At 38.2% G+C, this 27,303-nt stretch overlaps 1 protein-coding gene across 1 annotated transcript; it reads right to left on the reverse strand.

Annotated features, from left to right (window-relative positions):
- Positions 1–228: 228 nt before the first annotated feature.
- On the reverse strand, positions 229–25,014 carry LOC119510215 (lipase member K). Its single transcript, XM_037804423.1, has 9 exons — positions 24,910–25,014; positions 22,846–22,963; positions 19,585–19,783; positions 14,411–14,520; positions 12,457–12,593; positions 8,808–8,954; positions 7,825–7,896; positions 5,286–5,357; positions 229–2,285 (listed from the first exon to the last, which is right to left on the reverse strand). The coding sequence occupies exons 1-9, from the start codon at positions 25,012–25,014 to the stop codon at positions 2,046–2,048; spliced, it is 1,200 nt and encodes a 399-aa protein (XP_037660351.1). The 3' UTR covers positions 229–2,045.
- Positions 25,015–27,303: the final 2,289 nt, after the last annotated feature.

Below are 27,303 nucleotides of genomic sequence, written 5' to 3' on the forward strand. Positions count from 1 at the left end.
AGGGTAAAAATGCTTTTCCTCTAAAATCAGGAACAAAACAAGGATACCTATTCTCATTCTTCGTTTTAACATTGTTCTGGAGGTGCTAAGTCATGCAATAGGCAAGACAGAACAGATAAAATGCACAATGATTGGAAAGGAAAATGTAAAACTGTCTTTATTCCAGATGATATGTTAGTATTAGAAAAAACCCAAGAAATCTACAAATGAGTTCCTAGAACTAACAATTCATTTATTAAAGTGACAGGATACAAAGTCAACATACAGAAATCAATTGTTTTACTATATGCTAGCAATGAACAACTGGAAATTACAATATAAAAATGCCATTTTTAATAGCATCAAAAACCATGAAATACTTGTGGATCCATTTTACAATATACGTGCAAGATCTATACACTGAGAATCACAAAACACTGTTGAGGAGGTAAAGGAGGAGGGATGAAAGGAGATTGAGAGGGTAGCTCTGAGAATGAGGAGAATTAGCATGATGGCATGAAAAAATCTGTTGAGGGTACAGCAAGTGTGTTACACACACACACAGCACTAGAATAATAATAACAAAGTAAAAATTTCAACTGATTTTTTGATAAGTGTCTTTTTCCTCTTATCCCTAAGCCAAATGGCTTTTTCAAAATATCCTGCTTTGGAGAATGAGATGTGCATATTCCAAGAATAATGAAGATATTAAAAAAGATTGAATGAATGATTTATTATGATTAGGTGATGGGTGATCATACACTGAAGACTTCCTTGGGTAACATTTTCTTTATATATTCTGTCACGCTATTAGACCTTATATCATATAACGCTTTGTGCTTACAATCTTCAAGTTAGGGTAAAGGGACCACTATGGATTGAGGGGTGGGTGGAGTGAAGCATTCCTTGGTAGTATACAGGCTCAGATAGTTTTAAGGAAAATCATTTTCAAACCTTAAACTTCTGTATACTGTATACTCTTTCCTAAATCCAAACTTCCCAAACTTTCCAAACATCTCCCTGCTGTCTTCCTCACCTTTGCCACCATGATCCCTATCACAATGAGACTTCTTCCACTTTAAGGAGAAGACACATCTGTTGGCCATTCCAAATCTTATTATAGTGCATTACCCAGGGTTTTGAAATCATCTGGGGCACAAAGTTTTCTTTGAAATGATATAGTCAAAGATTGTGTAGCTCTTGAGAGAAGAGCATGAGAGGAAATTAAAGCGAGTTCAGGTAAGAAACACGGGTAGACAGATGCCTTACTTCAAAAGTCTTCTCAGTGGGTTTATGCACATGAGGGCTCTCCAGGAGGTCTACAGAGTTGCATAATTTAAAGGGTATTGATTTCAAATCTTTCTGTGTTACTTTCTTAAGACTTTTCTGCTGGGAATATAGGTGTGCACTTTCCTACTTCCCCATTCAAAATCACCCTTCTCCCTCTACTAAAGGAAAGATCCTTTTCACACATGATGAATCTTAAAGCAGTGCATTGCTCCAGGGGATGAAAATCTCTAGGGTACCAAATCTTGACTGACCAAGTGGGTCCTATATTGTAGATTCTAGTATAAGCAATGCAATATTTCTTAATACACTTTAGTAAAATCCTCATACATTTTCTTTTTGCTATTTATGTCCATCAAGTAGATTAAACTGCATTGTTCAAAACATAAAGTCTACTTGGACTTGGGATGAAGGATAAGATATGCCCATAAGTAAATTCAGGTTTAATACTCTGAACTTTAGAAAACAAGCTTATTTAGTTAGGATTAGTCCCCCACCCTCAGATGTTGATATGTTGTTCTATCAAATGCATAATTATTTATGTAATGATTTTGAACTGTGAGATAAAATTACTTATCTATCTATGTATAAAAATTCTCAATTATATGTCTCTCCAGCTCACGTAGTTTTAAGATATTTTAGGTAACCTACCCACAATCAAGGAGAGCAGATCACACAAATGCACAAATACCAGAAGGTGGGAATCATTGGGAATCACTTTACTGTCTGTATGCCACATTATTACCAAACTTCAATTGCTGATAGAAAGGAAAGTGTATTTAATTTTGAAAGCATTCCTTCATCAACAGAATTAGGTCTTGGTAAATTTCTTGGGGTGCATCCTGTCCAAGGTAAAAATCCACATGATTGTAGTGTGGAATCCACTTGTAATAAATAAGGTTGGCAATTTCAGGGAGCAAATTCTCCACATCCTTGGGATCAGCTACACGGTCTTGTCCACCACTCCACACTGCTGTCGGAACGTCCATCTTAGTAACATTGTACAAAGGAGGCGTAAGCTAAATACAAGGAAAGAGATAAAGAGGGGAAAATAAACGAGTTTTCACAGAAAACCAAATTACAGAAGTAACATTAGCTTTCAGCTATTAAGCAAGTACTTCAAATACTAGAAGTGCACAATTAGAAATTAGTGATATAGAAACATTAAATGTTAAAATGTAAAAAGTACTTGAAAGCGTTTTTGAGCAATAATACGAATTGTGAATAATATGAATAATAAGGACAACCCTTATATTCCTGACTTGCACTTTTGGGGAAATAGGAAGAAACCCTAGAGGGAGAAGGCTTTTATTTCCACGGGGCACCATCTTTCTAGTAGCACTTCAGGAATATGTCTTTCGCAAACAAAATGTTGGGAAGGACATAAATAGAAGTCTGGGCTCAGTGAATTACTGAAGACTTGAGCATTAGCCACCTCTTCAGGAAGCACTGAGCAGATGTATGAAACAGACATTTGAAATATGATGATTAAAAAGAAACCAACTTGTCATAGAGAAAGAGAGCGGCGTTGGTGTAAATTTCCCAGCAAGTTTTCCCTCCCCCACTTCTTTTTGGGAACACACGCTATTTTTGTGTGTTAACTCAGTCCATCCTTTTGGCCCCATCCCCTCGTTCTAGAATAGTCCAGGTGACCAGGCCTGGCCAATTAGTCCACCTTTCCTCTGGCTACAGTGGTTGTACAAGGAATGGCTAAAAATGACTAAAACTGGGCCAGAGTTCTACCTGGAACTCTTTGACAGAGTTGAGAAAAAATATTGGCTTTTTCTTTGGGGTTGAGAGTGAAAGAACTATATGAGTTAAACACATCCAGTTACCATCTTAACTATTATGTTGGAAAGAACTAAGAATGGCAGTGAAGATACACAAGCAGGAGAGGGAGAGAGAGAGAGAGAGAGAGAGAGAGAATGAACACCAGAGAACTGATGTCAGTGCTTAAGTTCCTGGCTATTGTAGTTTGTATTTTTTTTTTTTTTTTTTTTTTTTTTTGAGTTAGTTTTTGCTGCTTGCAACCGAAAGAGTCTTGACTACTACAGATAATTACAGGTCACCATAGTTAAGTTTGGCAGCAAGATTAGCAAGAAGAGGTAAAGTGGATAAAGGTATAGATCCTTAGGAGACTGTGACCTTGGGCAGGGAGAGGTTTCTTGGAGGACTAGAAATATGCCTGGTCCCTGACCCAGCGACTGTGCACCCTAAGCAGGGTGATATCCAGGCAGAGGCGCTGATAGAGCTCTCCAGGTGTTATTGCCAGTTGATGGGCTGGTGCCTGGATCTCTCCATTACTAAGTATTTTAAGGATATGACCTCTGCCCCATAGTACTTGTAGGCTTTGGATCTGGCATTAGAACTAAGTGGTCAATGAGAGCCTGCAGCTTTGAGAAGGTGATGCAAAGAGCAGAGGAGGAACTGAGTGCAGATTAGCACAGTGGTGCATGCAAGGGGAAGATGGGCTCAGGCTAGCCTGGTACATTGCTCCAAATGCAAGCTGCAACCCAGGAAAGAAGAGGCATGTTTGTTTTTTTTTTTTTTTCATTAGAATTTTCTCAGCAGCATAATGCAAAGCATTATTTAATTATAAATGCAAAGATGGAGAGAAAGATAAAGAATAGCAAAGCAAAACTACAATGGCAGAGGCACCAGGAAGCTTCAAGGCACAAAGTAGGTCTGAAAAGCCCCTGAAAGCAGAAGGCCTTTACCACAATGATCTAATTACCCTGCTAAGGATGAGTGGGGTTCCAGAAGGTGACAAAGCAAAAATGAATATCAAGATTAGGATTCAAATGATAGTCAGTGACTTTTGGCTAAGAAATGTTTCCACCTTTGTAAGAAAGGATTGGTGATTGCTTTGTTAATCTCGTTTAATTTATGATGTTTTAAATTGTAATGAAGGTTCTTATTTTTTAAACATGCATGCAGGTCAAACCTGGTGTTGTTTTGGGTTTTCCTTAATTATTCTTCACCCCCAAAGGCTCAAGCAAAAGATCCATAACTGAATCTTGAGTCATCATGAACTCATGATTTTGACTGAATCAATGCAAAAGCTGTGACCCACCTGTGACCTATCTTTCATTCAAGCAGGCATCTGAGTCTTAAGGAAAGTTAATCTCCAAAAAAAGCTTTCACTAAAACAACTATATATTCTTTTTGGGACAAAGGATTGGTTAATAACAATGGTAAATAGTAAATAACAAGAGTAAATAATGTGTGTGTGTGTGCATGCGCACCCATGCAAGTATGACTATTGCAGTTTAGGAGAAAAAGGAGATTTTTCATGCCTGTTAAGCATTATCAATCTTGTGGTTATAACAGTGACACTGAAAATTAGTCATTTAAAAGAATTTTCAAATTTCCATGTTTCTGAATTGAAGGAAGCATTTCTGTTGATGACTACTTGCTCAATTTAATCTCAATCTATCAGCAAGAAGCCAAAATCATTATTGGATTTCTTTATACACTGGATGATAATAACTATAACAACAACAACATGCATTTCCCTTTAGTATAGGAATTTTTTCCCCAGGTTTTGAAAGATAATGGTAAGAAACATCTGGACACACCATTTCCTGAGGTACAATTTTTTCTTCCTGATGGGGATATTTCTTTCTGGTATATCTTTAATAAACCATATGTTGGTGTTTTTCTTTGTTTTTTTTTTTTTTTTTTTTTTTTTTTTTTTTTTGAGAAGCAATAGATGTATTGGAAGACGAATGGACTTTAGATCCTGGAATCCCTGGTTTCTTACTAGTTAAATAATACTGGCAATTTACCTAAACTCATGGAACCATTGGGAAAATTAGAATAATAGCATTTCCCTTGGAAGATCATTGTGAGAATTAGAAATAATGATCTGGCACATGGTAAGCATAATTAAGCATAATTAGAACCAATAAGAAACTATATAAAATATCCCATAGTGAATGAGACCTAGTAGGTACTCAACAAGTGGTTACTGTATTTATTAATTCATTGCAGTATGCAATTTATTATTATTATCATACCTGGTGGAAATGCATCATGTTCTGCTCTGCGTTTCCCCAATCAAAAGCTTGGAACTTACCAGAATTAGCAGCCTAAAATAAAATAATAACACCAAGCATATTTAAATGTTAAATAAGAAAACAGTGTTATTTAAAGACAATAAACAAGAAATAAACAAGAGGGTTGACATTATGTCCCACTATTTAGGGATATGATTTAAAATTCAATAAAGTTTAAAAAGCCAAATAATTAAAATGACACTTAACTTAATTCACAGAGCTGAATTGGTGTGACACAATCTTTTACTCCTCTTCTATACATTCCCAGTGAAAACCCTTAGGCAGGGGTGCCTTTAAATGTTATAATACAGCACATAAAAAATTTAAAAAGCGTGCTCATTTGAACGCTTCTTGAAATATCTTGATTCCTGAAATTTTTATTATTTTTTTAAAAAGGCACTAGCTATACATTTCCTACATTAAAAAATTACTGCTATTTTTATTCAACAACTTTACACCTTATTATCCTAGTCATGTGGTCAGGATATTATAACTATACTCCCTATTCTTAAACATTTTTATTACACTTGGAGAGAAATGCCCACCCCCAGAGATCCTGCAGTGCTTTCTGGGTGGGGTGCAGTCTGCCCCTCGCCCGCTGGGCCAACCTGCCTCAGTGTTGACAGTAACCGAGCCCCGAGCTGAGCCTCTGAGTCTCCATGCAGGACCATTGCTGCATTTTTATTTTCAGACTTCAGATATTAGAATAGAAAATTTATACATTTTGAATTTCCCTTTTATGCTCTTTGCCACCCATATTAGATTCAGGAGATTGACAATTTTCATATTAACAAAATATGTTAAAATATCCCCAGACTACTCTAAGGGGTCTTTTTCTAAGCTTGAACCTCAGGTTTTTATTTTCACATTCATTGATCTTATCTCAATTTTTAGTTAAAAGTTATTTCTACCATGATTTATATTTACAGGAGCATCAGTGGGCTGCTTTTGAATTCCCCAGGTTTTCAGCCCTGGGGAGGCAGAAGAGTGTACTGTGTGAGATAAGAGCATGGGTTCTTATCTCAGACCTGGACTTGAATCCAGGCTCTAACCAATTATGGCATCTATAATCCAGGGCAAGATACTTAATTTCTCTAAAGCTGTTTCCTCAGTTGTGAAATGAAAATGATCATATTTATCTCATAGGGTTGTGAAAATTAAATTAAGGTGATGAATAGGGTCAAGCATGTAACACCTGGGAATGCTCAACAAATAGCTCTTTTTACTAATATTAAATACCATCATCATTGTCCTTGTCTTAGCCGTCTACAGAACCGCCATCCATGGAACGTATGACCAAATATTTCATGCCCCTTCTTTATTTCTATCCTGAAGGGACTTCCTGTCAAAGGAGAAGAATTCCTAAGAGAAGTCAGCCAGGGAATTTATAAGGAATTGACTATGACCCTTGAAGAATCAGGATATCAGTGTCTTCACTGAAAGATTGCTATGAGAATTCAATGAGACAATGAAATTATGTATATGAACAGCAGGAAGAGCACATAGTAAGTGCTCAATTAATGTAAATTGAAATTGAGTTAACTGGGAGGCCATGCCCATCAGAGCGTTTATCTGTCTCCTCACCAGTAGGAAGCACTATATCTCTGAACATGTTTCTTCCTATAGGAACTTGAAAGCTGATCTCCGGAGGGTGCAACTCTTCAAAGCAATACAACAATCTTCAACTTGTGTTTCAGGCTATACCAGACTACAGAGAACCTTTTTTCTAAAATCGTTAGCAGTGGTTCTAAACGTTAAAGCTGGCTGAAATGCAAATTCCTAGGGATCCCAGATATACCAAACCTCTCTCTGTCTCTCTTTTCTGTACACACACCTATTCACCTCTCCTCCCAACACATACAAGAATGTCTTCCACCTTTCAAAAGTGTTTGAGACTAAAGCCACTGGCCAAGAATACAGGTAAAGGTTATGTAATGAAAGAGATGAATATATATATAATCTCAAAAAACTATAGCAATTTAACTTACCTCTGAGCTTGCTGAATATTGAGTTAAAATAGCAAAATAATTAGTACTTAAACTGAGGGTAAAACGTGAGACATTAACCTATTTTCTCTGAATAAAGCATTGTTTTTATGCTTCAAAATGCCCCAAATGCCAACTGGAGGATGAAAAGATCTTTCTGGAACATGTTGTAACATTTTACAAAGTTTTAGTAGAGCTGAGAATTTGTCCAAAGAGGAAATACAAGCCTCCCTTGAAAAGGCAGTGTGGAATAACCGAAGGGTGGGAATTCAAGTCAGAATTTCAGAGAGCTGGGGCTCAAAATCCAGGACAAGGAGGAGGGGAGTAGTGGGAATCAGAATTTACATTCCACAGAAAGGGAGGCCTTGTAACTATGAGGAGTTGATGCTGATTACAGAAACATCGCACAGACAGGGGCAGGTGCCTGCAAAACCCTACAGTGATCTCTCTGGAAGTGCTCCTCAGGAACACTGCACAGGTCCATGCATGTGATATCAGAAATAAGAAGTGTGTACCTGGGCCCAGTGCAACATATTCTGAACAGATGTTCCTGCAGGGCTCAGTGCCAAATAAACATCCAAGCGACTCTGCAAAGTAAAGAGATTATTTCTCTTTTAGAGGATAATCATACTAGAAGTAAACATTTGAAAGAAATTTGAATTTTTTTTAAGGAAAAACTCTTATTATATTCTCTGAAGACATATTAACCAAAGAAGCCATTTTTAAGAACTTCCTCCTCCCCATCTCTGTTCTGTCCTGGAAGGTCCCTCAGTAAAGTTCACGTTGGGCATCTGCCTACCAGAGACCTCAGGTAATGCATCTTTCCTTTCCAGACTCACCTCTGACAGTTCCAAGAGTAGAGGGAGGTCAAGGGATAAAAGCCCCAGTGACCTATCTGGAGAGGAAACATCCTCCTTCACCCTGTGTTAAGTCCTAAAGGACATTTGGAAAAAGTCCTTCATCAGAACACATGTAAATGTTTCCCTTTTCCTTCTGATAAACAATGTGGTCAAATTCTAAAGGGCTCTTTGAAAATTGGTGGGATATAATCCATCCAGTATTTTAACCTCCATTAACATTTTAATTTTTTTCTGGATCAAATGAGAACTTGTTTCTTTTGTGTTTTAAATCATGTTATAAGAGTTAGTTTTCACTGAAGTGAGTTTCATACAGATGTCTGTGCTTACTACCTGAGATTCTACTTCATTAGCTCTGGGATAGGTCTTAGGGCAGCCAGATAAGTTTTAAAATCATAGCCTTAATTCAAATGAATGGCATTTCAATGGTGGCATTTTGGACAAAAGCAATAGTCGGTGAGAATCCTCCTATTCAAGGTGAAAGACCCTCAGCCCTGGTTGGAAATGATAAAAATCCCTACCAGATTCCAGGAAACAAAAGGTGAGACCTTGACATGTGTTTTCCACACAATACAGAACAAACTCTCATCTCCTCTGTGCAACAAAGTGATTGCTTTCCCAGAGTGGTTACTTGCACATACCACGTTTAAGTTATTTGGATCAAATCCACTGAAAGTAAATAGGAAATTGCTGCAAATACGATGGAATATCTTCCTGTTGCAGACCTTGGTGGCAATAAATTTGTCAAAAAATGTATGCGGGTAGAACATCTTGTCACCTAATAAAACCTGCAAGATAAATTTAAAACACAGTCAAATCTTGTGGCTCTGAATGTCAAGAGTGTAAAATGAGTGGTAATGCAGACAAGGTGACATCTGCTCAGTACTGGTCCTTGGTGAGGCCATCAGACCTGTTAAATTTTGCTTGTGTCATCCTCCCTACTCACCTCTGTGGTTCTCCCAACTCACCACTTGATGCCTTTCCCAAGAGCATTAATTGGGGTGTTTTCTTGGAATGTCCCCTCAGAAACCAGTCCTCATGGGAAACTGGTAAGGCTTTGGAGTCAGGTATACCTGGGTTTGATTCTGGAATCCACCCCTCATACCTTGGGAAAGCAGCTTAAATTCTATTATCCTGAATTTTCTCAAGTATAAAATGGAAAAAATACCTACTAGGTAAAACTGTTGTGAAGTAATAGGTGCTTAAAAAAGCACCCAAATCAGTTCTAGTCCTTAGTAAACAACCCCAGAACAATAACTATTATTATAACTAATGACTGATAGAGACTTAATGAACCATTCCCTCCAGAATCTTTTAATGAACTCTAAAGGCAAAAGCTCAATCCAAAGAAATGAATCTCTACTGGTGGAATTTCAGGCAATGTCGCAAATAAGTCGAACTTACCTTCTGAAATTTGGGAACCATTCTAATCAATCATAATGTAAATAAACCCTTGTGCAAATAAATCCATTCTTGCCTTTGTTTCACAATAGCAAGTTTTATAAACTTAGCATCACTTAAACTAGATATGACAGTGAAAAGACTTGCTTAGTTCTTAAAAACTTTTGGAAACACCCACTTGCAATAAAAACTGGCATATTTTTCTCTTAGAATCCTTTATTAACTGGCAATTACAACCAAAGAACAAATAATTAGTATTTATTGTTATTGTACTAATGTAGTACAAGATCTTGCACTATCTCTGATGAATTCAGTCCTGTAATTTCCTACTGGGAATAATTTATTGAATTCTGAGTTTGAAAAATGGTTATCTTTTATGGTTGAAGGTAATCCACATTTAATGGACTATTTGATATTTCATGGAATATTAATGGAATGTATAACATAACAGGACTTCTTATTCCTCTGTCATGCCAGAGTGAGAGGAAGGAAGCAACAGAGAGAGGAGACTAGAATACGTTAACCTAGTTCAAATCAGAAATTGTCTCAGTCCAGGATCTCACCAGTGGAAAAGGAAGTCATTTCTCCAAACACGCCTAAGAACATCTGGCTAAAGGGAGCAGAGGAGGAGAAAGCAAACCCTACCCTCTGAAAGTTTATACTGTGCCTAAAAGACTTTCTGCCATTTAGTTGCCAAATCCTATATATTTTCTCTTCTGCAAGCACAATTCTAGCTGACATCCCCAACTCCTATTAACTGAAGTGTAACATAATCCCATAACCATGCTCCTCATCTTTTGCCCCTTTGATGTCCTTTACTCTCATCCACTTACATTTTGTTACCAGGATAATCTTTCTTAAAAAGAGCACTGTGCATCTCGCTCCTCTATGTAAATATTTTGTATGGTCTCTCATCATCTACAGAATCGAGTTCAAACTCATTAACGTGGCATTCAATGCCTTTGAGAATTTATCATATTTCCAATATTATCTCTCTTACTCTCCTTCACAAATTTTACATCCCACTAAAATCAGTTACATGTGGTTGCTCATTGAGACTTCTCTCCCTCTTGGTTTGGAAAACCTTCCTACACCACACTGTATATTGAATTCTTGTCCTTAAGTCAAAATTTAAATGCTATCTCATCCAAGAAGTCTTTTGTGATTTCATCAGCTAAAAGCATTTTCACTTTTCTCTGAGTTTGCCTAGCACTTTCTTTGCTACATTATTACGATGATGATTAAATTTCTATTAGGAATCAGTGTGACACATGTGGTAGCTCCTCTATTGGAGTAAATGCTCTTTGAGGACACTCTTCTAAAAAGCAAATCTGATCATGCAACTTCTTGGCTTAACGTTCTTTAATGGCTTCCCATCACTGACAGGAAGTCCAAACTCCTTAACATTACATAACTGCCCTCCATTAACTGGTCCCCCTCGCCTTAGTCGAATCACTCACTACTCTCCCACACACTCTAAATTTCAGTCCTACAATCTGCTTAAAAGCCACCTTACAAACATAGCTGTTTTCTCATTCCATACTTTTGAAATAGTAACTCCTTCATATTGTTTTGCTGAATTGAATTGCACTGCAACATACCCAGGAATGTCAGAACATACGGAAGTTTAAAGGCAGAGCATGTAAACTGAGGACAGTAGAAAGATCCACCATCCCGAACTATCTCTGAACTGTGTGGGAATGCTGAAATAAATTAGCAAGAAGTCCAAAGTTGTTTATCTAATAATCTGGGATGGTGCCAGAATGGTAACCAAGGATAGACAAGGGTGTCAAGATTGGGCTACACACACATAAATAAGAAAATAACTACAGTGCGTGTGAGCTTGGCTCTAAAAATAGCTCTCAATATAACTTACTGTGAAGTCTCTGTGGTTTAAGAGGCCCAAGTATCATGAGACAAATACAAGCATTTTCTGTCTTGTTCCAGAGGTTTTTCGGCTCCCTGTCCTTTTGGGCTTTATAGGTATGGACTTGACTCACCATGAGTTAATGTGTTTATCTCTCAACTCCTGGAATCCCTGGGTTCTGTAAAGATTGTTTTGCTTTCATCTGCCCTCACTGCAGATGTGCAATAGCTGTCAGTCTGCCACGGGAGAAGCCCACGTTAAAGTGCAACAGGATAATCCACCAACCCACAATATATGTACTTCAATTTGCCTTGACTGGGTAAATTATCAGATTAATTAGCTATCAGTCAGCAGAGAAAATCTGGGGCCTGTGTTATTGCCTTGGGTTTGGAGAGTTGGCAGAATGCAAGCTTGTGAAATGGCAGCCAACTGAGTAAGATTGGGCTTTGAATGATTGGAGAGGGTGTGCAGTCTAAACTTTAAGACAGCAGTAACAATAGCTGACATTTATTAAAGGCTTATAATGTATTTGACCTGGTTCTAAGGGATTTACGTGTATTAACTAACTTAATCCTCACAGCAGCCCTCTGAAGTAGGGCTATTACTATCCCCATTTTATGGATGATGAAAACAATTCACAGAGAACTTAAGATCTTGCCCAAATCTGTCCAGCTATCTGGCTCCATGCTGTGATCTCAAACTACTACGTTATTTTGCTCCTGAAAAATTAGGGAGCACTGGAGAGAACTTTAGCATAATAGATTCACCATGGGATGGAGAAATACATGGAGAGAAGCTTCTAGACATAAATGAAGACAATAGGATGGAATGATATTGGCATGGGCTCCCTGAAACTTCTGAGTAATATTATGTGTAATCAGTAAACCCAGAGGGATATCCTGAATTCTTATTGTATTCTTAGAAGTTTGTAAAATGTCATTTGACACAGGTTCTCTTCTTGAAATAATGGAAATAGAGCTAGTGTTAGCTACTACAGATTTAAATGTGGGGAAGTCACATACCTTGACTACTTGCCTAGAAATAGTTGTAAATCTTTTCAGAGGACTTTTGGTGTATTTTACTGTGGTGACTGGAGCCAAAGCAAAAAATATCTTAATCCTTTTAGCTAGTTCAGGATTCGTAGAGAATGCTATGAAAGCTGAAAAGGAATAAGACACTAGTTCATTAATTTAAAACAAAACTGTCGTCTATTTGAAATGATAGTAAAAGTAGCCAGATTAAAAACCGAACCAAACCAAACCAAAAAAAGAACAACTCTGGGTAGGTATCATTTGTAGGGAAGGATTTTGTGAATTTCCCAATGTTAGAACTGGATAATTCAGAATGAAGTGAGTTCCCTGTACCTGGGGAGCACACGTCTACTTATATTGAGTGTTGTGGACAGGTCTCAGTATCTGTTGCTGGGCACATCTAGATAAACTCCAAGGGTCAGTCTTTGGCATCAGACAACCTGGGCACTAATCTCAGCTTCCCACTCACTAGCAAGTGACTTCCCTCTATAAGTCTCAGTTCTCTCAATCTGTAAATGCAGGTAATAGAATCCTTATAGAAATCTTGTTAGGGCTCCACATCCATACATAAAGTACATAATGTAGTACTTGGCATTATCATTATTAGAAAGGATCCCTAAATTCAGCTATTTGTGAAATATGGATGATAATTGTGCCAGTTTGGATGTATTACGTCCCCTCAAATACTGTGTTCTTTAATGCAGTCTTGTGGGGGCAGATGTATTAGTGTAGATTAGGTTGGAATCTTTGGATTAGGTTGTTTCCATGGAGATGTGACCCACCCAACTGTGGGTAATACCTTTGATTGGATTATTTCCATGGAGGTGTGGCCCCACCCATTCAGCAGGGTCTTAATGAAATCACTGAAGTCCTATAAAAGAGCTCACAAATAGAAGGCCCTCAGAGTATCTGAGAGTGACATTTTGGGGAGCAGCTGAGAGAGAGATTTTGGAGACAGCCACTGAAAGCAGACTTTTGCTGACACTTTGGAGATGCTAGCCCAGTGTTTGCTCCAGAGACGCTAGGAGAGGACAAATGCCCCAAGAGCAACATTTTGAAAAATTCACAGGAGCTGAGAGAGGAGGTGGAACACAACCTGGGATCAGAAGAAGCCAGCCACGTGCATTCCCAGCTAACAGAAGTTTTCCAGACCCACTGGCCTTCCTTCGGTGAAGGTATACTCGTGTTGATTCCTTAATTTGGACATTTTTTCATGGCCTTCAGACTGTAACTTTGTAACCATATAAACCCCCTTTATAAAAGCCAATCCATTTCTGGTATTTTGCATAACGGCAGCATTAGCAAACCAGAACAATAATCGTCTTAGATGTTTGCGGTTTCCAATGAGAAACCATATATAAAAGGCCTACCATAGTACAGGCATATAACGACCTACTTTTTGCCAGAAACCTGAGTAAGATTAAGATACAGAAAAAAGACTGGTGGAAATGCTGTTGGTATACTTGAGGCCTCTGGCCTTATGGAGAGCAGCAAGGGGAGTGATGTGGGTGCCTTGTGGCACTGTCAACGTGGCCCCACCCACATCTTGCCCACCCTGGCTCACCCCTGGCAATAAAAGTCACATGGATTGTAGCATCTAAGCACCACGTTTGGTAATTCTCTGCTTTCTTTTTGAGAAGGACAACATACCATATTAACTTTGTTACCCCTGCATCTAGTCCAGTTTCTGGCAAATATTTGTTGAGTGCGCAAATGAATAAATGCACAATTCTCCCTCCTTCGGGCTTATCTATCAACCTGCAAATTCATTGCTGGGAATAAGTCCCTGTTATCATCCTTGTTTTCACTCTTCAGAAACCAGCCAGTAAAATGGTTTCCCAAATCAGGTCTTCAAAATAGACACTGCACAGAAAGAAGAAATTCTGACCCCTGCCATGAGTATGGAAAAAGAGCCATTCTCAGTTCACATCTGCCCCCAGCCCACCGATGGTGGTTCCTTGGGAGTGGCCCACATAGAAAAGTTGCTCCTGTCCAGTTTTTTCTATGATGAAATCGATGGTGGCTGGAAGGTCGTATTTAGCCATCTCATCCAAACTGCCAAAGAGAAGGAATAACAAAATTGGAAACACGTCTCATCATTAGATCTGTAATATGTAGACACATTCATTACAGACATAGATGTTTTGCTTTTGATACATATAAGACCAGAGCCTAATTAACCAAAATTATGTGCCTCTGCACCTTTTAAGGCCGTCACCTTGATTGCAAGAAACAAGTTTTGTTTTCACTTTTCCTTCCAAATCTTTATGTTTTCTTCTTACCAAGGCAATGCATGCTTGTTTTTTTAATATTCCAAACACTATAGGAACATTTAAAATGTAGTCAGCTAATTTCCTCCCCCAAAATAACAGGTATTAACATATTCTTCCAGTCTTTTCCCATGTAAATTTTAATAACACACATAAATGTAATAACAATTATTGGTATTACAGAAATTAGGCATACCATACACTATTTTTTAAAATTCAATGCTATATTGAGGACATCTTTCTGTATCTGCCCAAATAACCTGCTTTATTCTTTATTATTGTGGTAACATATATATATCATAAAATGTGTCATCTCAATCATTTTAAGTACCCTTAATTATATTAGTTATATTTACAATGTTGTGCTGCTATGACCATCATCCATTACCAAAACTTTTTCATCACCTCCAAGAGAAACCCATACCTTCTAGTCATAATTTGCCTACACCATTATCCCTCCCCAGCCCTAAGCAGCTACTAATCTACTTTCTGTCTCTATAGATTTCCCTATTCTGAATTTCTTATGAATGGAATCAAATAGCATATGATCTTTTGTGATTGGCTTCTTTTATCTAGTGTAATGTTTTCAAGGCTCATCCATGTTGTAGTATGTGTCAATACATCATTCCTTTTTATGGCCAAATAATATTCCATTGCATGTGTATGCCACATTTTATTTGACCATTCATCTGTTAAGAACACTGTGCCGGTTTGAATGTATTATGTCCCCCAAAAGCCATTATCTTTGATGTAATCTTGTGTGGACAGATGTATCAGTGTTGATTAGATTGTAATTCTTAGAATGTTTCTGTGGAGATGCACCCCACCCAACTGTCGGTGATGACTCTGATTGGATAATTTCCATGAAGGTGTTACCCCACCCATTCAGGGTGGGTCTAAATTAAATCACTGGAGCCATAATAATGAACTGACAAGCAGAAGGAACTCAGTGCAGCTGTGAGTGACATTTTGAAGTGCAGCTGAGGGTGACATTTTGAAGAGGAGCTACAGCCAAGTGGGACACTTTGAAGAACGCACTGGAACTGAGAGTGGAGCTTCAGCTTACGGAAACATTTTGGAGATGGCCTTTGAAAGCAGACTTTTGCTCTGGAGAAGCTAAGAGAGGGCAGATGCCCCAAGAGCAACTAAGAGTGACATTTTTGAGGAGCTGAAGCCTAGAGAGGAACATCCTGGGAGAAAGCCATTTTGAAACCAGAACTTGGAGTAGACGCTGGCCATGTGCCTTCCCAGTTAACAGAGGTTTTCTGGACACCATTGGCCATTCTCCAGTGAAGGTACCCGATTCTTGATGTGTTACCTTGGACACTTTATGGCCTTAAGACTGTAACTGTGTAACCAAATAAACCCCCTTTATAAAAGCCAATCCATTTCTGGTGTTTTGCTTCATGGCAGCATTAACAAACTAGAACAAACACTTAGGTTGTTTCCACCTTTTGGCTGTTGTGAATAATGCCACTATGAACATTGATGTACAAATATCTGTTTAAGTCCCTGTTTTCAATTCTTTCTCGTATATATTTAGAAGTAGAATTGCCAAGTCATATGATAATGCCGTTTTTAACTTTTTGAGGAACCACCAAACTGTTTTCCACAGCAGTTGCACCATTTTATATTCTTACCAGCCTTGCATGAGTGTTTTGATTTCTCTATCCATCCTAATGACTATGAAGTAGTATCTCATTGGGATTTTGATTTGCATTTCCTTAATGGCTAATGATGTTGAGCATCTTTTCATAGGCTTAATGGCTAATGATGTTGAGCATCTTTTCATAGGCTTAATTGGCCATTTGTATCTTTTCTTCGGAGAAGTGTCTACTCAAGTCCTTTGCCCATTAATTAACTGGGCTGTTTGTCTTGTTGCTGAGTTGTAGGCGTCATTTATATCTTCATTTATATCTTATCAGATATATGATTTGCAACTATTTTTTCCTATTCTGTAGATTGTCTTTTCACTTTCCTGATAATGTCCTTTGATGCATAAAAGTTTCTAATTTTGATGAAGTCCTATTTATCTAATTCTTCCTTTGTTACTCATGCTTTTGGTGTCATATCTAAGAACCCACTGCCAAATCCAAGAAGAGCCAACATTTTTAAGAAATGTTATCTATAAATCAGAAAAATCTGATCTTCAGAGGCCTACTGCAAGGCTAGTAATATTTCCCATATTTCTATAGCAGAATTTACTAAATTCCCCTGGAAAGAACAATTAGCTGGAGTGCTTATTTATAAAACAGAATAAAACAAACAGATTTGCCAGGTTTAGCCTAGATCCACTGAATCAGAATTTCCAGGGAAAAGTCCTGGTGGTAATCTAAATATTTACCAGTCATCTCAGGTGCTTCTTATTCTGTATGCAATTTGGGAAACACTGGCCTAGGGAATGATCATGTTCCTTGCAATTACGCAGTGGCACAACTGCATTGCAGTATGTGGATTTGGAGAGGCCAAATGCCTTCCAGGAATAAGGCAGAAATGAGGTCAAGGAACCAATGGCTTGGTGACCTTCAAGGCATGGTTTTTGTCTTCTATGCAAATACCTGGGTTTGTCCCCATGACCAAGCTGGCCTGGCTTCGGAGGCAGACAGTGTCCAGGGGCTGCTGAACTCTCTGTCCCTGTTCCATCTGTGATCAGGCCCTGTCCTTTACGCCCCTCAGGACCTAATTCCAGGGATGGCTTTCAGTACAGCCAGCCCATGGAGGGCAGGGTTTCCTCCCTATTGGATGAATAAACATTTGAGTGTGATCTATGCCCAAGGACCAGGCTCATTCTTGGTTTATTGTGAATGTTTTGTGCTCAAGATTTTCAACCAGAAACTCGTTTCTATTCCCATTTCTCTAACAGCTTCATTTTACTTCTTAGTAAGTTATGGGGTCTCATACAAGCTTCCTCTGGTATCCACATTGATTATCAGTCCTGGAATTAACCTAACTTTTCTAAAACTGATCTTTGCTCACACATGCACTCTCACATATTTTGCATGCACACACACACACACACACACACACACACACACACACACACCAGGAAGAAGGGATTTTAAAAACAAAGAGCATAAGTATAGAATTACTATAAGACCCAGCAATTCCACTTCTAGGTATATCCCAAAAGAATTGAAAGTGAGGATGCAAACAGACTTTGGCACACCAATGTTCATAGTGGTATTATTCACAATTGCCAATAGCTGAAAGCAACCCAAGAGTCCATCAACCAATGAATGGATAAAACAAAATGTGGTATACCATGGAAAATTATTCAGCCGTAAAAAGGAATGAAGTTCTGATACATGCAACAGCATGGATGAACCTTGAAGATGTTATTTTGAGTGAAAGAAGCCAGAAAAAAAGGACAAATATTGTATGATCTCACTGTTATAAAATAATTAGGAAAAAAATTCATAAAGTCAGAAAGTAGGTTACCATGGTCTGGGGTGGGTATAGGGAATGGGGAGTTAGTTAATGCTTAAATTGTACAGTTTCTATTTGGGGTGATGGAAAAGTTTTGGTAATGGATGTGTGGGGTTGGTAACACAACATTGTGAACATAATTAGCAGCACTGAATTATATATTTGAATGTGGTTCAAAGGGCAAGTCTCAAGGTTCATCCATGCTGTCTCATGCATCAGGACTTTACTACTTCTTACAGCTGAAAAATAATTCTGTCATATGTATGTATCATATTTTGTTACCTATTATGTTGAGTGAAATAAGCCAGACGCAAAGGGCACTAATATGAACTAATTATAATGAGCAAACTCCTGGAGTTAAAATCTAGAGTATAGGTTACCAGGAGATAGATTGAGGGTAGAGAATGGGGAGTGGATGCTTAATTTGTATAGAATTTTTAATAAGGTTGATTGTGTTTGGAAAGGGATACAAGTGATGGTAGCATATTACTGTGAGTGTAATTAACAGCACCAAATTATGGGTGTGATTATGGTTGAATTGGAAAGCTTAGGGTCATGTACCTCACTAGAAGGAAGGCTAGAGGATAAAACATGGGACTGTATAACACAGTGAACCCTATTATGGATAATGAGTGTAGTAAATTGTACAAACATAAGAATGTTCTTACATGAACTGGAAAAACTTTGTCACTATTACAAGGTGTTAATAATACTGTGATATATGGAAAAAAATACACCTAAGGCAAACAATGGACTCTAACAGTAACATTGTAATATTCTTTTATCAATTATACCAAAGGAACTATACCAATGCTAAGTGTCAGTAATAGGGCAGTATAAGAGATATGGGATTTTTCCTTCTGGAGCAATGAGAATGTTCTCAAATTGATAATGGTGATGAATGCACAACTCTGTGATTATACCAAGAACCACTGATTGTACACTTTGGATGGATTGTATGGTGTGTGAATAAAACTGTTTTTTTTAAAAGGGAAATCTTAGGTTGTGTATATGTAAGACTAGAATAAAAACTTTAAAAACAATAACATAAGATTATACAACACAAACACAGAACCCTAATATAAACCATGGACAATAGTCAATAGTACAATTATAATAATATTCTTTCATCAATTGTAATAAATGTACCACACTAATGTGGTATATGGGAACTCTATTTTCTGCATGATTTTTCTGTGAACTTACATCTTTTCTAATGAAAAACAACAACAAACAAACCAGCAATGCAATAACAAGGGTATTTCTTCAGAGGCCGTGAAGAAAGCCTGGGAGAGGAAGAAGCGTTTCCTTTCTTTCCATTTCTTGGATCCCATTAGGTGCATTTGAGCAAGAAGGAAAAATCAAAGTGTGTTCACACATAGAACAAAGTACACACTTTATTCATTAGTAGACATCTCCTTACCTGAAGGCCCAGTATTCTGGTGATTTGGGTGACAATTTCAAGTGTTTTCTGGACCAGGTGTTTCCCCGGCTATTCCCCAGCCACACATCATAACCAGCATCTGCCAGAAGGAAAGCCAAGCTGCAGTTGGGTGGATTGCAAACCCAGTCACTGGCGGAGGCAATTAAGCCATGCTGTAAATACACAACAGGCTTTGGAGCTGCAGAACAGGAAACAAGAATTTCACATCTGAACTTCTGCAGTGTTTATGAGCAAAGTCTCTTTTCTGACTTCCTGTTATATGGACGAGAGCGTAAGAGATGAAATTTGGTGACAGACAAAACTAGGTTCCAATATCTTCTAGCTACTTACTTGGGAAAGTTATGTATCCTTGTTTTTCTCTTTTGTAAAATTATGTATGTCTTGTTTTTCTCTTTTGTAAAATTGGGACAATATAGAATGCATTGTTTTGTTATGTAGCATTGGAGTTAGATGGCCCTCGTTCAAAATCCATTCTGTTACATATTAGCATCTTTGCGCTCAATTGACTCATCTGTATGATGGGGAATGATAACAGATGCTATCTCATAGTGTAGTTATAACAAGTTTGAGAATTAAAACACTTAAAAGATTGTCTAGCACAAAAAGTATTAGCTCTGTTATTATTCATGTAATAGTGTCTTATTTCCCAAGAAGCACCTGATTACAAAACTTTAAGGTTTACTCAAAATAATAACAACAATAATAATAAATAACAAAAATACCATTTGTTGAATGTTTAGTGACTGCCAAGCACTAAGCTACATTTTACACCCACAGTTTCATTTAATTATCATTGTCAGGAAGTAAACTGCAAGGCTGTAAATGGAATTTTATACCATGCGAAATTGTGAATTTAATATAAAAATCCTTTTCTTTCTGTAGAATTGGAACAACTTGACTAAGAAGGAGGCAAGAAAAAGAAGGAAGTGGGGAAATGGAAGGTAGTAGAAAATGGAAGAGAGGAAAGAGGAACCTAGGATCTTTCGTCTTTTATAAAGTTTGTGATGGTGGTGATGGTACCACAGGGCTCTCTCCCCAGGCCACATTTTTTACTTTTTGTTGTAGTCCCTTGGGTCACTTTTGGGCTAGACCTGCTTCCTGAGATTGGTAGGCTAGACTAGACTCAGGAGCCCTCAGCCATCTGGAAGCAAGGAAATGAGTCTATGTCCACCTATCCACCTTTTGGAGACAAAGTTAAGTGCCACCGAAAAGCAGTCCTAGCCTATCCCCTCTGAGCTGAGCCCTCAGGCAGACAGCTTTCCATCTCCTGCATTGTGGCAGTTATCTGGCAGAGATGATAGAAGTTGGAGAAGTCCTCATGAGTATTTACAAAGGTAATGGAGTTATTTGGGGGGAACGATTAGCTCTATAACATCAGCAACACCTTTATATCTCTCTCTCTCTTTCCAGAGATCTAGATTTTCTCTTTAAATAGCCAACTCTCTCAATATTGGGAAATTTTGTTATACAACATACCAAAGGAAAAAATAAAAAGAGCTAAGAAGTGAGAAAAGAAAGCAAATGATTACAGCCAAATGTAGCATTCTTTTCTCCACGGATACCAACTGGCATTATAGGGGACTAGAAATGGCTCATAATTAATATTTGGTAAGAAAGCCTACAAACAGAATATGGAAAATGAATTTGACTTTAAGTCTAATTAAAAAAAATTAGGGATGCTTTCCTTAGTTCTTTCAAATTTTCTTAAAATCACTTTTCAAGTCAAGACCAACATGTGAAAGGCCCTGACACACTGGGTGTAAAAAGTAACTTTGGACCAAAAGTGCCCCAGTCCCAAACCTGATACCACTTTTCAGTGCCAACTCAGAAAAATCCCCTTAGTTTCCATCTCTTCCAAATGGAAAAAATAATCTTACTCTGTGTATTCACAGTCAACAAATAATTGAGTAAATATCAAATGCTCCCTGCTCTAGGAGCTGAGGGCCATTATGGCAGGCAAAACAGTCCCTGCCCTTGTGTTATTAAATGTCTAATGGTGGAATTGATATTATTAAAGTAGTTGAACCATTTAGTTAAAAATAAAATCTATATAAAAGAACGGTGTTAAAGAATTGTGGAGAGGTAGTATGACATAATTGTTAAGAACACGAGCTCTGAAATCACACTGCTTAGATTCAAATCCTACTCAACTGCTTACTATATTGGGGCATTGGAAAAATTACTTACCCTCCTTAAGTCTCAGTTTTCACATCTATAAATTGGTAATGATAGTAATACCTACCTCATAGTGTTATTATGAAGATTAAATGTGGTAATGTGTGTGCAGCACTCAGCATTGTGCACTATACAAAGTACTCAATGAAACAAACAGCAGGATGAAGGTGTGAAAAGTTTCTCTGAAAAAGTAATGTTTGTGAGCTAAAATCTGGAAATGAGTTTAAGTGATGTAGCAAAATGTGGAAACTTCTCCATTAATGGAGAACCTTCTAGGCAAAAGCCCTTGATAAAGGAAAGGGACATGGCACCAAAAAGGAACTTGAAGAAAACCTGTGTGCTATATTCAGAGAAGCAGGGGGAATGTGGTGGTGCATGTGGCTGGAGAGAGGAGAGCAGGTCCTGCAGGGCCTTGTAGGCCATGGATATTTATCCCAAGATCAATGTGATGTGTAAGCCTAGAACTAATAGGATTGGATTTACTTTAAAAAACATCACACTGGCTTTGATAGAGAGCTGATTACAAGTAGAGTAACACCAGTTAGAAGAAGATGGTAGAGGCTGAAAAAGAGAGAACATCCAAACCTGGACCTGAGTGATGTTGAAACTGAAAGAAACGTAAAAAGAAATTTAGAAGGCAAAATTGATCGATTTTGGTGATTGGCTGGATATGAGGTGAAGGAGAAGATGGTATTAAGAATGAGTTCTAGATTTCTGGTTTTCAAAACTGGACAGGGTATTCTGGTGTAAGAACAAGTTTTTCTTTGTTTTTTGTTTGTGTGTGTGTGTGTGTGTGTGTGTGTGTGTGTGTGTGTGTGTGTTTGTAATGAGGACCAAGTGATGGAGAAAAGGCGAGAAAGGGAGAGAACTTAGTGTTTATGAAAGTTTCTTGAACACTCCAAAGGGTTATACAAATGAAACGGGGTTCTAGAGATAGAGGCGATGATTTCCCTCTAAGGGAAGGGACTAGGATCTAGTTCAGAACAAAAACTGCCCTGCTGCTTCCAGGGCATCCAAGCATCTCTGCTTCAGGCATTATTCCTTTCATAGTGAAATAAAGTCTACCTATTGTCTTTGAGCATCCTCTTCCATGAGGAATCCTGTAAATTCCAAGTACATAACCGTCTTTAGTCACAACATCATACTCTTCACAGGGATAACCCCAATAGGAAATAATTTGGCTCTGAAAGGAAGGAAAGAAAAATAAATATCTTCATGATGTTATCTCTTAACTTTTGCACGTGTTGCAATGTAGAACTTTAAGTCACAATATACTGTTAGTCTGTCTATGTATTGTGACAGTATATAAAGGGAAAAAACTTGAGCAGGAGTTAAAGAAGGGGCTGCGTGAGTGAAGCAGAGGGTGGGGTGACCACACATCCCAGTCTGCTCAGGACAGTCCCTGGTTTATGCCTGCTGACCTGGTATTGGCAGTGTGCCCTGGTTCACTCTCAAAATGTCTTGACAAAAAAATTATACGGTCATCTAATGAGGGAAGCCACAAGGTATAGTGTAATACTGTACGGCTCATAACAAGTGAACTGTTACTAACCTTGGACCTGAAGGCAGGTGGGAGGAAGTGGTTACCAGAACCCAGAAGGAGAAAGTCAAGTAGACAGAACCACACTGAAACGAGCTGCGACTTTCAGTGAAGGGATACAGCCAGCCTAAGATGACCTCACAGGGAGGAAGCCAAGGCCATAAATAGCCCAACCTCATTCTCCTCCCTCCTTCTGACATCCTGCTCAAGCTTTCCATTGGCTAAACTGACTAAAAAAATCAGAGGTCAAGGGGGCTTGTTGACCTAGCTCTTATAAGCCCCTGAGCAGAGAAAAGGGTGTAAAAGAATAGAAAGTAGATCTGGGAGGGGGGTTGGTTTAAATGGAAGAAGCCCCATCCACAGATATGCAAAGAAGAGGGGAACTGGTGCTTATTGGTCATCTTCTACATGAAGTGGTTGACTCTCCTTACAATAGGTGTTTGAGATAGAATTGTACCCATTTTATAGTTGGGAAAAAACACAAATTTAGGAAGATTAATAATCTGTCCAAGATTATAAACCAGAAAGATATAAAGAACATATTAAAGCCAAAGTAAGCTTAGCTCCAAAGACTATGCCCTTGCCACAATATTATGCTTTTGTCCACATCAGATATATAAAACGCATGTATATATTATGGGGTTGCATAGGGCAATGCTTAGGAGTCCAGAATCTGGAGACAGGCTGCATGATGTTGAATTCCACCTCTTCCTCTATTAGCTATGTAATTTTGGACAAGGTACTTAAATTCTCTGTGCCTCATTTCCCTCAACTATAATAATAGTATTCCCTCACAGATTTGTTTTTAGGATTATATATAAAGTATATAAACAGCACCTGCCATGAAATAAGTGCTCTGTAAGTATTTGTTATTCTTCTTATCATTACTGAAAGAGCCAAGAAGCACTCAGACCAGGGAGAAAAAGAATGTGTGTGAATATGGGATGAATAGGGCCATTTGGATTTGGGGAGATATTTTCATGGATTGTGAGTTCAGCAGTGTGGCCAGAGATCAGGGGTACTTGCCAAATACTTTGGAGAAAGCAACAAGAAGATGCTGATAAAAACCCTTGACATTTCCATTCTTAAAGTTCTAATACAAGCTTGGATGTGGGAATAACATCCATAGTGAGCAATCCCATTGGAATGAAGCCTATGGTAGACATTGGTCATTTGGCTTTTGGAGGGGGCACTATTCCATTTCACTTCTGGTATGAATTTCTGCATAAGTTAAGATACTTTTGGTTACAAGCATCAGAAACCAGCCCTGCTTACTAAACCAAAGTAATAAAATCATGCTCACAAAATTGAAGCAACTGTTCTACAAAAAGCCTCAGGAAAGATTCAAGGATGCTTTGAAGAGATCATCAGTAGGAACTCATGGATTGTCTCTTCAGGAGACCTCCACTGTCAGATGGTGGTTCAAAACAGCAAGAGAGGGAATGTTACTGTCACAACTTGGGTCAAAACAGGGGAGGAAGCACAAACTTGGTTTCTGGAGGAACTGCTGAAAACTAGACAGACACACCAGATTATATCTAAATTCATAATTCTCCATCATAATGTTTTTTCCTTAATGAGTGACTTACAATATTCATATTAGCTTCGGGATTTGTGTTGCTTCCTTTCGCATTATAACCATTTATAGGTCCAAGAAGAAGCATCCAGCAGGCTGCTGCTAAAAGCTGCCACATTTGGGGTCTGCTTGGGAGAGGAAATGTTAAATATTTGTTATCAAAGAGAAATTCTACAGAGTCAAAGTTGATATAATCTATCTGTAACACTACTGAGGGAGAGAACAGAAACATATGTTTCCAGGTTATGCTTTAACAAGTTTTATTTAATTACTCAAGACTCATTCCATGAAAAATCTGAAGTATTTGTTCATTAGTTTTGGGAGACATGATATGAGCACGGATATACATGACATCATGTTAATGTGCCATTATTTAATTGTGCTCAAAATTAGTTTTAAATACCTCATTTTATTTAGCAGTATTCTGGAAATACTTAATGCAGTGAATCCAGAAATAGGAGATATTGTATGAGTGGGCACAATTTATTATTATTTTCGATTATAAGATTATCTACCCAGAAAAAACACAAAAGATTAATCTAGGACTTTTTTGAATTGATAAAAAATTGCTATAACATGAATGAACTTAAGATAAATATAGAAAATTAATAACTGTCCAGTATATTAGCAACAGCCTGACAATGTAGTAGAAAATAGTACATCTAAAAAGATGACTACGCAATTACTTGCTCAAAAAAATCACGTGTGAGAATTTTTCTCAGTGACTGTACATGACAAAATGACTCTAATGTACATGGAGAACAAGATTCACAAACACAAACATGAACTCCTTGTCCTTACAGCCAAAGACTAGCTAAGAAAATTTGTAGGACTTGCCTTCACCATATATCAGCACAGTTAAAATAAAAGTATATATATATAGTAAAGAAGCCAGCCTGAGTATACATTGTGTATGTATATAATTAAGTATATAATAAAGAGATAAAGGATGGATTTATCATAAGATAGTTGCTAAGAGCATTAGGTTAGAGTCCTCGCTCTATCACTTACTAGCCAGATATACATTATCTCATTTTATTTTCAAAACAATCACAAGGAGTAGAAAATATTGTCCCCATTTTATGAATAAAAGTAGGTCTTGAAGAGGCCATTTTTCCTTTCCCCAAGGTCAAATAGGTAGTGATGGAGCCAGAATCTGAACTCAGGTCACCTGATCTGAAAGCAATGCTTGCAAGCATTATACCCTTAACCACTCAGTCCATTCAGAATATGACTAGGGCCCTCTGGTTGCTATACCCCCACTCAATGTTTCTCTCAGGATGGCCCACAGACTCTGTGCATCACAATCCCCATAAATCTCTGGGACTGGGGCCCAGGGATCTGCATTTTAAATCACCATTCCAAGTGATTCATATACACAACAGAGTTTGAAAAACAGTTTGAAAAACTGGACTCCTTGAGAACAGAAAACTGTTCTCATTCTCATTTCTGGCTCTCTGGGACCTCTCATGGATGTCCCATTGCATGTTTGTCAAATGAATGGGTGAAGGAATGAATGAGTAAATCAGTTAGTCTTAATGACTAAGCCCAGTTGACTCACTATTTTGTATCACATCTTTCTTGACTTGTTTCAATTCACCTTGCCTCATTGGTCCTTTCTGACAATAAGCTTTGAAAATGTATGATGTCCTTAATCTAGGGCTGTTTCACATGTAAGATAGCAGGGAAGTTTTAACAAGTGGTCTTCTTTCTCAAGGCTTTTATAATTTAGGTACTCTGGTTTCAGCGAAGTAATTGCCATTTTGAGGTCTCTGAGTCACAATCACTGGCAGGTAGCCCTGGGTTCCTCCATATCAGAGCAGATCCAGCTCTCTACTGAAATGGGCAAGTCAGAGAGCCAGTAGGGCTTGTCAGGGTGCAGGGGAGGTGGGCTGGATGGCTAGCACTGTGAGATGCTTGTAGAAGCTGAAGTCCAAGCCTCAAGGAATGACAGGCAAATGCACTAGTCAGGACAGGGTGCCTTTTACAGCCATGACTTAGAACCCATTCAGCTGCCTTTGGTTCGTTCACCTGTGTAAATGGATCTGCGTAGAGATGGGGGACACACCCAGGCAAAAGCAGACTCTGTTCCATTTTATAAGGAGTGGCAGGTCCAAACCAAACAGCCTCTCTTTAGGCACTTCTCACCACAGGTTTCCTTACCTGCTTTGCCCTGTCTGCGCCCCACAATATTAACTGTAATTATTGGGTAAGTCTCCCTGAGGTTGGTACCCCTTCTTATTGATACTCCAAGTGTCTTCTGATTTCTATGACCTGTTTCTGCACCAGCTCCCTGGTGAATATCACCTTCCCATGTGTCCCACACTGACTTCATGCTGGTCCATACTAACATATATTGGAACATCAGGCAAAGAAGAGAGAAGACTACAAATTCCAGGGGTGCTTA

Source organism: Choloepus didactylus, chromosome 15 (assembly GCF_015220235.1).
Source record: "Choloepus didactylus isolate mChoDid1 chromosome 15, mChoDid1.pri, whole genome shotgun sequence".
NCBI classification, from domain to species: Eukaryota; Metazoa; Chordata; class Mammalia; order Pilosa; family Megalonychidae; genus Choloepus; species Choloepus didactylus.